Source organism: Equus quagga, chromosome 4 (assembly GCF_021613505.1).
Source record: "Equus quagga isolate Etosha38 chromosome 4, UCLA_HA_Equagga_1.0, whole genome shotgun sequence".
Taxonomy (NCBI): domain Eukaryota; kingdom Metazoa; phylum Chordata; class Mammalia; order Perissodactyla; family Equidae; genus Equus; species Equus quagga.
The window spans coordinates 64,693,432-64,706,705 of NC_060270.1; the positions used below are offsets into that span (position 1 = coordinate 64,693,432).

Below are 13,274 nucleotides of genomic sequence, written 5' to 3' on the forward strand. Positions count from 1 at the left end.
CCACCCCAACTTGGATACTGCAATTCACTTCCACACTAACAGCCTGGAGCGAGCATCAGACTTCGCCAGTTTAAGGGCTCAGTCCTCCAGAAGACTGCCCCTATTTCGGATGCCAGCTGCAAGTGGAGTCCGTCCCCATTTCTGACTGACTGGTTACAAATATGGAGGCTCCCAGGATCCCCTCAGGTTCAAGAATTCACTAAAATGACTCACAGAACTCAAGAAAACGCTATATTTACAATTAGTTTTATTATAAAGGATTCAAATTAGGGGGACCAGCCAAATGAAGAGACACACAGGGTGAGGTCTGGAGGGAAAGGCAGAGCTCGGAACCCTCTCCATGTGGAATCAAGGCACCTCAGCGTGTCCACCAGTCAGGAAGCCCCGCTGAGCTTCAGTGTCCGGAGTTTCTCACTAGGGCTTGACTGTTGAGGCATGACAGATTACACCACTGGGCACGTGACTGAACTTAATCTCCAGCACCCCTCACCCTGCAGAGGTCAGGCCTGCCCAAAGTCTCTAATTGTGTGGTAGGTCATTCTGGTGACCAGCTCCCTCCTAAAGCTATCTAGGAGCTTGCTAGGAGTCACCTCATTAGCATCACAAAAAACATTCCTATCTCTCAGAAAAGCCCTAGGTTTTAGCAGCTCTCTGTCAGGAACACAGGATAGAGACCACACAAATTTCTTATCATACCACAATCAGGTAAACTGAACTTTTGAAAGGACACAAATCACTGTAATCTAAGATCTTTTTCACTCACCAAGAACCAATTTTCATCCCCACTGATAATGCATCCTCTAAGACAATGAAGAGACAGCCCCCCAAACCAGAAGGGAATTTTATTGTATAAAGTTTATAGAAGTATGACTAGTATTCCTCTGTACAAAGTTCACAACAAATGGTTTAAATACAACTGAGAGAAGTGAGAGTCCTATGACAACATTTGATACAAGCTAAACCATTTACAGATACACTAAAAAATTTTTTTAAAATATCTTCTTTCTCCAAAGAGTCCACTGTGCATTTCTTAGAGGTGAGGACACATCCCAGGCAAGGTCACAATGGCATCTTATTGCCCTCGATGCTGATTTTCACTGCATGTGCAGATCTGCTTTTTTTCCTGATATCTGTGAACTTTCTCATCTGTTTATCCAGTCGACTGATACCCTTTTTGGAGGTCCCCTGAAACTAAGAGTGGGGTAAAAATGAAAGAGCAAATTATCGACATACATAAATCAAGCTCTGTTTTCACCTTCTTTTATCTGAAAGTTAGCAGTCAGAAGAGCTCCTAGCTGAGGAACAACCAGAATATGCTGTGACGACTCCAGGAACGACAGAGCAAATGTACTCAGCAGGGTGGAAAAACACACTAAACTCCCTCAGTGAAGAATTTTGTTGTCTCTGCCTTATTTTCAAATTTTCCCTCAGTCCACAGAAATCTCCTAGAGAGAAAGGGGGAAAAATTAAAACTATGATTCCCCCAGTTGCATCAGATTACATTTTGACTGTATGTGCTCCCTTCCAAAGGCCAAATGCGGAACTGACCGCTTGACACATACACCTGTAAACAGTGTTGGCATAAAGAATAAAGACCTTCTCAGGCAAGGAAAAGTCATCTGAGAAAAGCCTTCAGCATAATGGATGCGGTCAGAGGATCAGTAAAGCAAACCCGTTTGGCGCGGGAGCTCTGGTTTGAGGTTTGGGGTGAACACCTGCTCTGCCTCAGCAGATTCCGTGACCCTGGGCAAAGCACGCCCCTGGCTTTGAGACTGCTGTGAGAAGGAAATGAGATGCTAATGTCAAATACAAGCACAGAGGCTAGCACACAGTCAGTGCTCAAAATAACTATCAGCTATTACTATTGTTACTACTACTCTGCAACCAATTAGATTTATGTTAAATAAGTATACTTGACATGAAAAGAAAACTAAATTAAATCTCTTGCTCCAAGAGGCTTACTACTTTTCGCATCTCTTCCTGCTTGCCCTTTCTGTTTAAACGTTTGGTTATTAGGTTATTTCTTCTATATTTTGAAAAGAGTGTCTGTCTTGAAAAGACGTGGTCTCCTAGAAATCGACACCTTTCAGAAATGCTGAAAAGGACTGCCATTTACATCAAAGATCACGGGGAACTCTTGCTGACTACAGTGTTGCTACCAACTCTGATCTTTAAGAATCCTGACTGGTTAAAGAGAGGTGGGTTTTTCTAATTCTTCTCCCCAGATGTTACTACTGAATCACCTGTGACGCTCAAGTCAAAGAATGCTAAAATAAGGTAGGGCCTAGGAGACAGCCAGGGTCAGTGCCAGACTGGTGAAATTCTTTTGAGTCGGGGAGCCTCCTAAGTCTTATCCCACCTCTGGACTCAGCAGCCACCTCAGACATGAGGCACGGAAGTCTAAGTCATTCCTGAACAAGAGCCATGTTGATCATCCTAGATTTTCTAAGAACACTGCAATTCCAAATATTATTTTGTATCAATTTTATACGTGGCACTAGTACTCTGAATTAGAATAAAAATTCTTTATCAGAGGAGAAAGAGCTACACAATTATCAAATACCCCAGATTTCCTGGACAGCAGCAAATATCTGGCCTCCTTTCAGACAAGGTGCTGTGACTTTTAGCACTTGTAGACAGTCCATATAGGAAGCCTTAGCTGCTAAGATCTCTGTCAATTAGCCAACTCCCAGCAGCTCTCCATACCAGCTTGGATTTCTCCTTGCCCACTCCCAGGACCTTCTGTAACAGGCTGGCCCTCCAGCCTCAGCACCTGAGACACACCCTGGCTGTGTGGACCCCCTCCTAGGTACAGCTCCTAAGACTTGTGGCCAGCAGATGCCAGGCTGAAAACACACGGAACACAGTACCCAACATGCCAAATTCAATGACCTCTCTCCTGATTCATCAATGCTGTACCACTTCCTTAGGATAGTAAAAGTGTATGCCGCATTGCTTATCAGTGAAAACCCAAAAGCAGCTTAAAAGATTAGCAAGGTGGGTTTGCTTAAAAAAATTATGGTGTACCTGTATTATGATACATTAAGTCACTGAAGGATGTTTACTCAACTGAATTTTTACCATGTTAGGTAAAACACAAACCCAACCAGGTATAAAATATTATGATCATAATTTTGCTTAAAAGTTTTAAAAAAGGGCTGGCCCTGTGGCCGAGTGGTTAAATTCGCGCGCTTTGCTGCAGGCGGCCCAGTGTTTCGTTAGTTCGAATCCTGGGCGCGGACATGGCACTGCTCGTCAGACCACGCTGAGGCAGCATCCCACATGCCACAACTAGAAGAACCCACAACGAAGAATACACAACTATGTACCGGGGGGCTGTGGGGAGAAAAAGGAAAAAACAAAATCTTTAAAAAAAAAACAAAACCCAAAAACCAGTAACAGTGCTTTTGTAGATGTATGAAAAGGACCAAAAAGAAATAACCCAAAATGTTAATATTAAGGTTTGGTGGGATTACAAGTGACATTAATTTGTTTGTGCTTTCCGTATTTAAAAGTTTATATAAAAACATGCATTGCTTTTGTCGTTTTAATGTTATTTTAAAAGCATTCTATGGACTAAATTACCATATACACATACAGTGTAGTGTGGGTTACTGCATTATTTAGGAATGAAAAATCAGAAGCCAGAGTAATTAGTAAATCACATATTCCCACGATGGACCATTATGCAGCCATTATAAATGATAAACATATAAGGTGGTTTAACAAGGGGAAGTGATCAAAATTATATACAGTATAATTTTAATTATATTAAAGTATCAACAGAAAAAGGCAAAAATATCAATTGCTTTTGAATTGTAATTTTCCTCTTTATAAGCTCAAATTTTTCTACAATTATAACCATAAAAAACTAAGTTTGAGGCACTACCGGAAATACACTTAGCACATCAAACTGTTAAAAGTGGCGACTTAGAGGAAGAGCAGAACTCTAGGAATGGGGTTATTCTGTAGTGTTTTATACTATGTAATTTCAAAAATAAAAATGACATTTAAAACAAAGAGTTTCGGGGGCCAGCTCCGTGGCCGAGTGTTTAAGTTTGTGCGCTCCGCTGCGGTGGCCCAGGGTTGGGATCCTGGGCGCGGACATGGCACCGCTCACCAGGCCACGTTGAGGCAGCATCCCACATCCCACAGCTAGAAGGACCTGCAACTAAGATATATAACTGTGTTCAGGGTGGGGTTGGGGAGATAAAGCAGAAAAAAAAGGAAAAAAAAAAAGATTGGCAACAGCTGTTAGCTCAGGTGCCAATCTTTAAAAAATAAATAAAATAAATAAATAAATAAAACAAAGAGTTTCATTTGAAAGCCACTCACTCCAATTTTCTTCTTGGAAAATGTTTTCTAATAATACTCATGCGTGTCTCTGGAATCTGGAAGCCCTAGGTGAATACAGCAGGACTCTTCCTGAGCAGGGAAACAGCATCAGGTGGTTTAAGGACAGTACACTGAAATGTGACATGCGACCACCAGCCCCCAAACTATGCGTTATTTTTTTTTGACAGAGCTCTGTAAGTCAGACTCAGGCCCAGATAAATACCAGCACATTATGATCTTGGGAGCGTTAGGGATGAAGCAAAGGAACTCTGCTTGAATTTCCCTCTCCTCATGCTGGTCACCCCTCTGCTCTAGCAGGAGCCTGGGCCACTTGTTCCCACCTCGCCATCACCTACAGGGAGGGTGTGATCAGAACGAGCAATGCGAGCAGATAGGCATATGCCCTTCAGGACACAAGGTATGTTCCAGAGTAGACTGGCCACTAAGATTTTTTATTACATTTTTTTACCATATTGTAATTCTCAATTCTCAAATATAAGTGTTCTGGGGAAGAAAAAATATTACGGAAGAAAGAGCTAAAAAGAGGGAAGAGCCACTGGAAAAAAAGCAAAAGTAAAAAGAAAGAGGGGTTGCTGGTGGGGAGAAGGGCTATCAGGGGACGTGGACATGGATAAAAGAAAGAACAAAGGGAAAGCAGCATAAATAAAGCAGTTCCTGGCACTAACTAGTGCTCTTCTACTCTTTATTTAGTCTCAGTAAATAAAGTGTGCTTTGTCCTGATAGTAGCTTAACAGCAAAGTGAACTGGCAGGAAGGTGAGTGTAGTCCATGGAAACAGGAGCCAAAGTAGGGGTCACGGAGAAGTCACACAAGGCAGGCAACACAGTCAGACTCTCAAGAGTGCACTGAAACAAAGGCGCCTCTATCAATCTCAGAGTGGAGCAGGCCCTGAGTGCAGCTTTAGGAACGTTCCAATGTCTCTTTCATTTTTGACCATGCACTGACTAGTACGAATCAAATCTACCTCCTAAATATTCAGTGCGAGGCTTTATGACTCCTCTAATGCATGTTGTGAGTCACTGACAAGAGGGAAGAGGCCACTTCTCCTCCACCAAGTAGCTATTAACCAGCTGATGCACCTGTAATGCAGACCAGCATAATTCTGGGCCTTAACAAAATCCGTATTTTTTTATTTTGCTGAGGAAGACTTGCCTAGGCTAACATCCATTGCCAATTCTCCTCTTTTTTTTTTTTGCTTGAGGAAGATTGGCCCTGAGCTAACATCTGTGCCAGTCTTCCTCTATTTTGTATGTGGGACACTGCCACAGCATGGCTGCTGAGTGGAGTAGGTCTATGCCCAGGAGCCAAACCCACGAATCTGGGCCGCCAAAGTGGAGGGCGTAGAACTTTAACCACTTGGCCACTGGGCCGGCCCATAAAATCCTTTTTTAATAAAAACAGCTACCAGTCAGGAAGACCAAAATTCTTAACAAGGAAGTAATTATTAATCTCTGGGGTAATGATAAAGGAAGGGACTACCATATCAATTTCTAAATACTGAAGAGGAGGGGCCGGCTCCGTGGCTGAGTGGTTAAGTTCACGTGCTCTGCTGTGGCGGCCCAGGGTTCGGATCCTGGGTGCGGACATGGCACTGCTCATCAGGCCACGTTGAGGCGGCATCCCATATCCAACAACTAGAAGGACCTGCAACTAAGATATACAACTGTGCACAGTGGGGTTTGGGGAAATAAAGCAGAAACAACAACCACAAAAAGATTGGCAACAGTTGTTAGCCCAGGTGCCAATCTTTAAAAAATAAATAAATACTGACAAGGACTTGAGTGTCATTAAGTGCCTATTAGGATCACTATTTCAGATATTAGGAGGGGGCCTGGGCCTTTTGTGGCTCAGAAAGCATGCGCACACGTGTTTGTCCTTGAGCTGATGACAATTCAAACCCATGCACAGAGCATGCTTCCTTGGGGATACCTCCTGGATAAAGTCTGGCAGGGCCAGGCCTACAGGGGCATCCTGTTGCCTTCAATGCTGAACTTGACAGCACGGTGCACTCTGCTGAGTCGTTTCTGTTCTGCAAATCGCCTCTTATGCTTTTCCAATCGGCTTAGGCCCTTTTTAAGAATACCAGGCTAGAACGAGCAGTTTGAACGGAGAATAAAAAAAGATTACTGAGAAGCAATGAAGATCACAGAGTATATTTACAGTGATGACAGAGCAAGTGTCTACCCTGAATATTTCACAACAGAATTACTGCAAACAGTTGAAGAGAAAGGGAGGGGTAGACTGCAGGAGCAGGTGACTGCTGTTTCCCATGGTTCTAAAAAATGAATGTATCACAACACTCGAAGCTGCAAGACTCAGTTGGAATAAAGGGATTAATAATAGGAAACTTCCTGGCTTGATACTGGTGCTTTAAGTCTGAGGTAAAGTTCATCAGCAATGAATGACCTGGCTACGTAAGAGACCAGAAAACAGCTCTTTAAATCAGATAAATCTCAGAAGCTGCTAAAGGTTATGAAACATGAAGTAAAAGACAAAACAGTAATTTGCATTTATCTGCCTTGATGTTCCCCTCTGGCTTACCCTGGATGACTCCATTTCCACATTCCACTTGGGCCTGACAACATAGTCCTTGTTTGAGGGCATGGGGACCCTCGCACGGGCACAGAATCCAGGATCTCCAGGTCTCAGAGCCCTGAGAACAGGAAGAAGAGCATGCTATTTACGGAGCCAACCATAGCTGGGCCCATCCCATTCAGCTGCAGACCTGTTTCAAACCTCCGCTGCCCTCTCAAGGTCACCCCATCCTTCCTCCTGCTGCCTGTCTTAGCTGGCCTCATTGTCACTTCTGCTACCGTAGGCATTCCTCAACTTCCCTCCCAAAGCCAGCCTCCCCAGCATTTTCCTGATTCCTTGTCACCTCTCCTCAGTTTCAGGTACAATCTGCCCCTCTCCCTTCCAAGCCTGGTTCTTCCATCAGGATTCTGAATCCCAATTTCTCTAGTCTAGTGGAGTCGCTCATGAGTTCACTTGTGAGGTAAAAAATCAGGTAGTCAAAATGCCCCCCCAAAACTGAATATGCCCATAAAATAGTTTACATGGTTTTGCATATGCAACTCATACAGTAATTGTTTTGTCTGTTTCTTGTTTTTTAAACATTTTTGAGATAAGCATATACTCACGTACAATTGCAAGAAATAATACAGAGATCCAGTGTCTCTCCCAATGGTAACATGCAAAACCGTAGTGCAATACCTCAACCAGGATATGGATGCTGACAGAATCCACTGAATTTTATTTCCATCTCCCCAGTTTTACTTGCACTCACGTGTGTGTGTATTTAGTTCTATGCAATTTTGTCACACGTGGAGGTCTGTGTACCCACCACAAGGACCTCTCCTGTTGCCCTTTTGTAACATGCCCACCTCCCTACCCACTGGTGACCACAAATCTGTTCTTCATTTCTATAGTTTTGGCATTTCAAGGATGCTATATAAATGGAATGCTACACTACATAACGTTTAGAAACTGGCTTTATCTACTCAACTCAATGCCCTTGAGGACCCATGCAAGTTGTTCCATCTATCAATATTTTGTTTCTTTTAATTGCTGAGTAGTATCCTATGGTGCACTACAGTTTAACTATTCATCTGCTGAAAGACATGCGGGTTGTTTCCAGGTCTGGACTATTACAAAAAAAGCTATACATTCATACATAGATTTCTGCACAAACATAAAGTTTTATTTCTCTGGGATAAATGCCCAAGAGTACAAGTGCTGGACTGTATGGTGGCTGCACGTTTAACTTTATAAGAAACCGCCAAACTGTTTTCCAGAGTAGCTATACCATTTTACCCACAGCAATATAGGAGTGATCTAGTTTCTCTGCATCCTCGTCAACATTTGGTGGTGTCACATACAGTAACTTTTATGTACAAATTGAGAACTACCAGGCTAAAGTAAGACTATCGTTATCCAAAAGTAAAGCCTACTGTAGATGTCTGGACATTCAAATCATTCAACCTTTAGGTAACTATCCACCATAGTGGTAAATGGAGAGTGAGCATATGTGTGTCTGTGTGTAGGATTGGGGAGAGGGGAGAGGGAAAAGAGAAGGATAAAAAATTCTAAATTGTTTCTACTCTTTGCATGGTTTACTCCATTCTTAATATCAAGCTTCTGTGTAACTCCATGTACATGACTAGATTAATTGGCTAGCCAAAGAAAATTTCCCGTAACTCTTATTTTCTCCCTGAAGCCACCATCTGTCTCATCATCAAACCCATCCATAAACAAATGACACTTGCCCCCTCTAGCTCATCTCCCCTTCTCCTCTTGCAGTCTGGGTGCTGCCTGATGGCCAACACTCATGGTACAAACCCCTATGCAGCATGTGCACCACCCAAACCCTTGGTCACTGCCTTACTTCAGCCACTCACTCTCCTCTAGGCTCTCCTCCAACACATAGGACCACAGCTGCTTACTTGCCTTCCCTGGCTACTCTGGCTACCCCCTTGCAAAACTGTTAAGTTTATTTCTTACTCTGTACTTTCTTGATTCAACAATCTTTTCTATGGAGGTAACTACCAAATCTATGTCTCAAATTCCAAGTTCTAGACCCATGATATTTTTAGGACTATCTCACCAGGCATCTCACATTTAATATGCTCAAAAGAGAACTCAGCTGTGTCCTCAAATCTATTCCTCCTCTCCATTTTAGTGAACGGTAATGCCGTCGTCTCAGTTACTTAGGTTAAAGTCTTGGTTGGCATCCTCAACTCTAGCCAACTCCTTGCAGGTTTGCCTCTACTAAGTCTCCTCAACCTTCTGCTTCCCCACTACAGTCTCAGTTTGACTGTATCACTGCCTTTGGTTCCTCTGCCCTCCAACCCATCCTAAACCATGCCACCAGCATCACCATTCCAAATTAAATCTGATGGCTTCATGTCCATGTTCAAAAACTCTCTATGGAATCACAGAGAGAGGGAAAATTCCTCATCTTGATTTAAAGCCCGTCAAAATTTGGTCCACATTTGCATTTCCAACCTTACCTTCCCCAATCTCAGGCACCACACTACTGCCCAACCACTCCAGTCGACTTGCCATTCCTAGAACAGGCCTTGGATGCTTACCCTCTATCTTTGCTTAAGCTTTCCCCTTTGCCTACAATCTCTCTAAAGACTTTTTGAGAGCATCAACTATTTTTAATTAGATTTTGTATTTCCAGAGCTTAACACAGAATCTAACTAGGAGCAACAAAATCTTTACTGAGTCAACTATTTCTCCACTTCCTATATCCTCCAGAGAACCCAATACAATGCTTTGTGGATATTCAACAAATGTTAAACTGAAAATCATCCCCTACCATGTGAACCCAACATCATTTCATCTGCTATTCTTTTTGTGTTTTTTTTTAGGAAGATTAGCCCTGAGCTAACTGCTGCCAATCCTCCTTTTTTTGCTGAGGAAGACTGGCCCTGAGCTAACATCTATGCCCATCTTCCTCTACTTCATCTGTGAGACGCCTACCACAGCATGGCTTGCCAAACAGTGCCATGTCCGCACCCGGGATCTGAACCAGCAAACCCTGGGCCGCCAAAGCAGAACATGTGTCCTTAACTGCTGCGCCACCAGGCTAGGCCCTGCTATTCTTCTTAAAGCATCAAGCAGAACATTCTTATATAGTCTCAGAAGAAAAAATTAATATAAAATTCTTACTTCTCCTCTCCTGTCAGCACCTTTTCCAGGTCTCTTCGGGGTGTCTGACCACCAGTGCTGGGAAAAAAGTAATCAGTGAGATACTAGGAATGTTAGAACCTTGTAACTAAGAAAAGAAGATCAAACTTAAGACTACAATTAGGTCCTTTACACTGGATCATGGAAAATAATTCCTAACCTTGTAAAAGTACTATTTATTTTAGTGATTATTTGCATACCAAGCATCATTATGGGTGAGCAGGAACTGCTATACATGTAACTAATGACCCTGCCATCCTGGATGCAACTGTATCCAGTTTACTGACACAAATTGAACGAGTAACATTTTTTTCCCTAAGAATCTGGGAATGGGACTAAGAAAGAGAAAGTTTTTTCGACAAGTGGCTGGAACAACACAAGCAAACTCCACAACTGTGGCAGAGGCCATATTCTACCAGACTGAACCAAAAGAGTCTGGAAGGGGGTGTGAACCTTCACTATACACTATCACATTTAAACTAGAAGGGTATTATGAACCACACAGACATATCAAGTTGAGAGGAAAAACAAAATCCTACCATCTTACAGGTTTCTTAATGATCTTATTTACAAAAAAACTTACTTATCGCAACAGTAATATTTACTCCACTTACTCATACCTGTTCCCTCATACCTGTTCATTCTTCGTCGTTGAGGCATTTGTTCTAGATCTCTCTGCTCCCTTTCTTCTCTTGTCATTCCTTTGTAGTTTGAGGTAAGACCAAATATAGGCCGAGACCATTCATCTGTAACAAGGAAAAGTCAACTATTTAGTCCACAAAGTAGCATTTCTACTACTATTCCTTGAAATAATCACACCCTAGTGTGATGTCATATCCCAGGCATTTAGAGGACTCTTTTCTTAAAGATATTATTGCAGGACCATCGATAGGATAAACACAGCATAATACCAGTAACATAACCAGCTCCAGCTGATTGAGAAAATTCAGCGTAAAAAGATCAAGTAAACCTATAATCACCACAGAGGTTTACAGAAAGTAACATGTGACTCACTCTGACAGTCTTCAACTAGCTGTGCTGGCATTTCATAGTCTAATTTCCAAATTTACTCTACTGAAAACAGAAAATCTCGAAATTCCTCTACTTTCTTATTCTAACCTAAAACAAGCTCCCTTAATTGTCAAAATGGTCTAAATCTTTAAAAACTACATTTTAATAGTGCAAGTGTAGAGTCTGTACTGATTAAGTCTAAGAAAGCTGCTAAGGTGAACATGAAAAAAGTACTCCATGCCCACTGTCTAGTCAATAAAAGTCCAGAGGTGCCAGCTGCTGTTTCTGTTCTGAAACATAATGTGGCTCACTGCTGCATTTAATACACTACGAAAACAAGAGAGGGCCTTTACAGATAGAGCAGCAGGTGCTGTCAAACTAAGAAAGAAGCAGAGCATCTCAGGGGGTCCATATATCTTTAAAAACTGATCGCTGCCCCCACCCCTGGATTCAGAATCACTGTTGTAGTAATTTATGGGTACCAGGGGGCACATTCTACTTCTCTCAGTCTAGAGCAAAAAGAGGATCGGAGAACCACTAAATAATAGCATCAGAAGTTTATTACTTGATAGGCAATAAGTGTAGACTATTAAGATCAAACATGTTATATTTCTCGTTTATTAACAAAACTTAAATTCCTCTGAAAGCTTTTGATAATCTTAAAAATTCAACAGAAAAATAAATACTGTATTCAGATACAGAAGTAGTTACTTTTTTTTTGAGGAAGATCAGCCCTGAGCTAGTATCTGTCAACAATCCTCCTCTTTTTGCTGAGGAAGACTGGCCCTGAGCTAACATCTGTGCCCATCTTCCTCTACTTTATATGTGGGATGCCTACCACAGCATGGCTTGCCAAGAGGTGTGTAGGTCCACACCTGGGATCCAAACCAGTGAACCCTGGGCCACCAAAGCAGAACGTGCGAACTTAACTGCTATGCCACCTCGCTGGCCCCAGAAGCAGTTAATTTTTTGATCTAGCCTTAAGTTTAAAAAATTCCTTCCCAACATGAAGCACAGGAAGAGTTAATGAGGATGATGAAAATACACATGGTTTTCATCCTCAATATTGAAGGATTTCATAAACAATATGCTGTTGTTTAGATGAACTTCAGACTCCTCGAGATTTCTCTGGTATCATTAAATAGTAACATGCAAAAGCCTTTGGAGACCATTATAAAAGTAACAATAAGGCAGTGGCTAACATTTCTTGAGCGCTTACTATGTGCCAAGCACTGTGATTTATGTACATCCTTTCATTTCATCTTTATGATAACCCAAAGTAAACACATAATTCTGTGTTTTACAGGGACGAAACCAAGCTTAGAGCTGAAATCACTAGCCTAAGGATATGCAGTGAGGCAGGTGGTGAACCCAGGACTTGAAGCCAGGTCTGGCTGACTCTAGGGTCTGCATTCTAACACCTCTCTCTCTATATGCTCTTGATCCATGATCAGAAAATGCATGATTTTACTTGCTATATTTACTATTGGATAGCACACTTAAATATACTGAGAAGCACTTTAAGTCCAAGGGGAAAAAAGCTGGTACCTATGAAAATTTATCTAAAAACCTTCCTATTCCACTTCATTGACTCATTTTAAATGAATATTGGTAAAAATATACTGAGTTTTTATATATACATGTCTCTTTCTATACATAAACACAACAAATAAAAAGCAAAAGGTACATACTGATTAATTTCCCTGCCATGTCCTTGTTGGACCTTGATTCCTTGGGGTGTTTATAGAGATACATCACTGCTCGTCCAATCCCACTATGCTTCAGGGTTTCCTGGCTCACACTAGGTAGCTGGGGAACATAAACACATACATACATATTAATCACTCAGAAGCTGGGAGTCCTGCCAATCTACTCTAGAGGACCTCCAAGATCAGGTTCATTCACAATAGAACAAATAAAGAATTTCTTTTTCAGGATCTATAGACATGGAACACAAAGATACTTTGTGTTCACATCAGGAGGTGAGAGTTCAGTATTACCACTCACTCAAAGTAAAAAACTTCACGTGAGCAATTTAGAGGTTAGCAATTTAACACAAGAGTCAGCACAGGCCTCTGAACCAAATAAACCAAAGTCTGAACCCAAGCATAGCCATCTGCTAGCTATGTGAACTTGGACAAGTCATTTAACTTCTGGGTCTTAATTTCCTCACCTATAAAATGGAGACAATATACCTAGCTTGCAGGTTTGTTA

At 41.8% G+C, this 13,274-nt stretch overlaps 1 protein-coding gene across 6 annotated transcripts in view; it reads right to left on the minus strand.

Moving 5' to 3' along the window:
• Positions 1-230: 230 nt before the first annotated feature.
• Positions 231-13,274, minus strand: part of IWS1 (interacts with SUPT6H, CTD assembly factor 1) — a 65,980-nt gene continuing 52,936 nt past the window's right edge. For 2 of the 6 annotated variants that reach the window (XM_046658631.1, XM_046658630.1), the window contains exons 10-14: positions 12,752-12,869; positions 10,684-10,795; positions 10,032-10,088; positions 6,897-7,008; positions 231-1,191 (exon numbers count right to left, since the gene is read on the minus strand). In XM_046658631.1, coding sequence (XP_046514587.1) covers positions 1,060-1,191; positions 6,897-7,008; positions 10,032-10,088; positions 10,684-10,795; positions 12,752-12,869 — 531 coding nt within the window. In that variant the 3' untranslated portion in view covers positions 231-1,059. The other 4 variants (XM_046658632.1, XR_006888234.1, XM_046658633.1 and 1 more) reach the window with 4 other exon arrangements.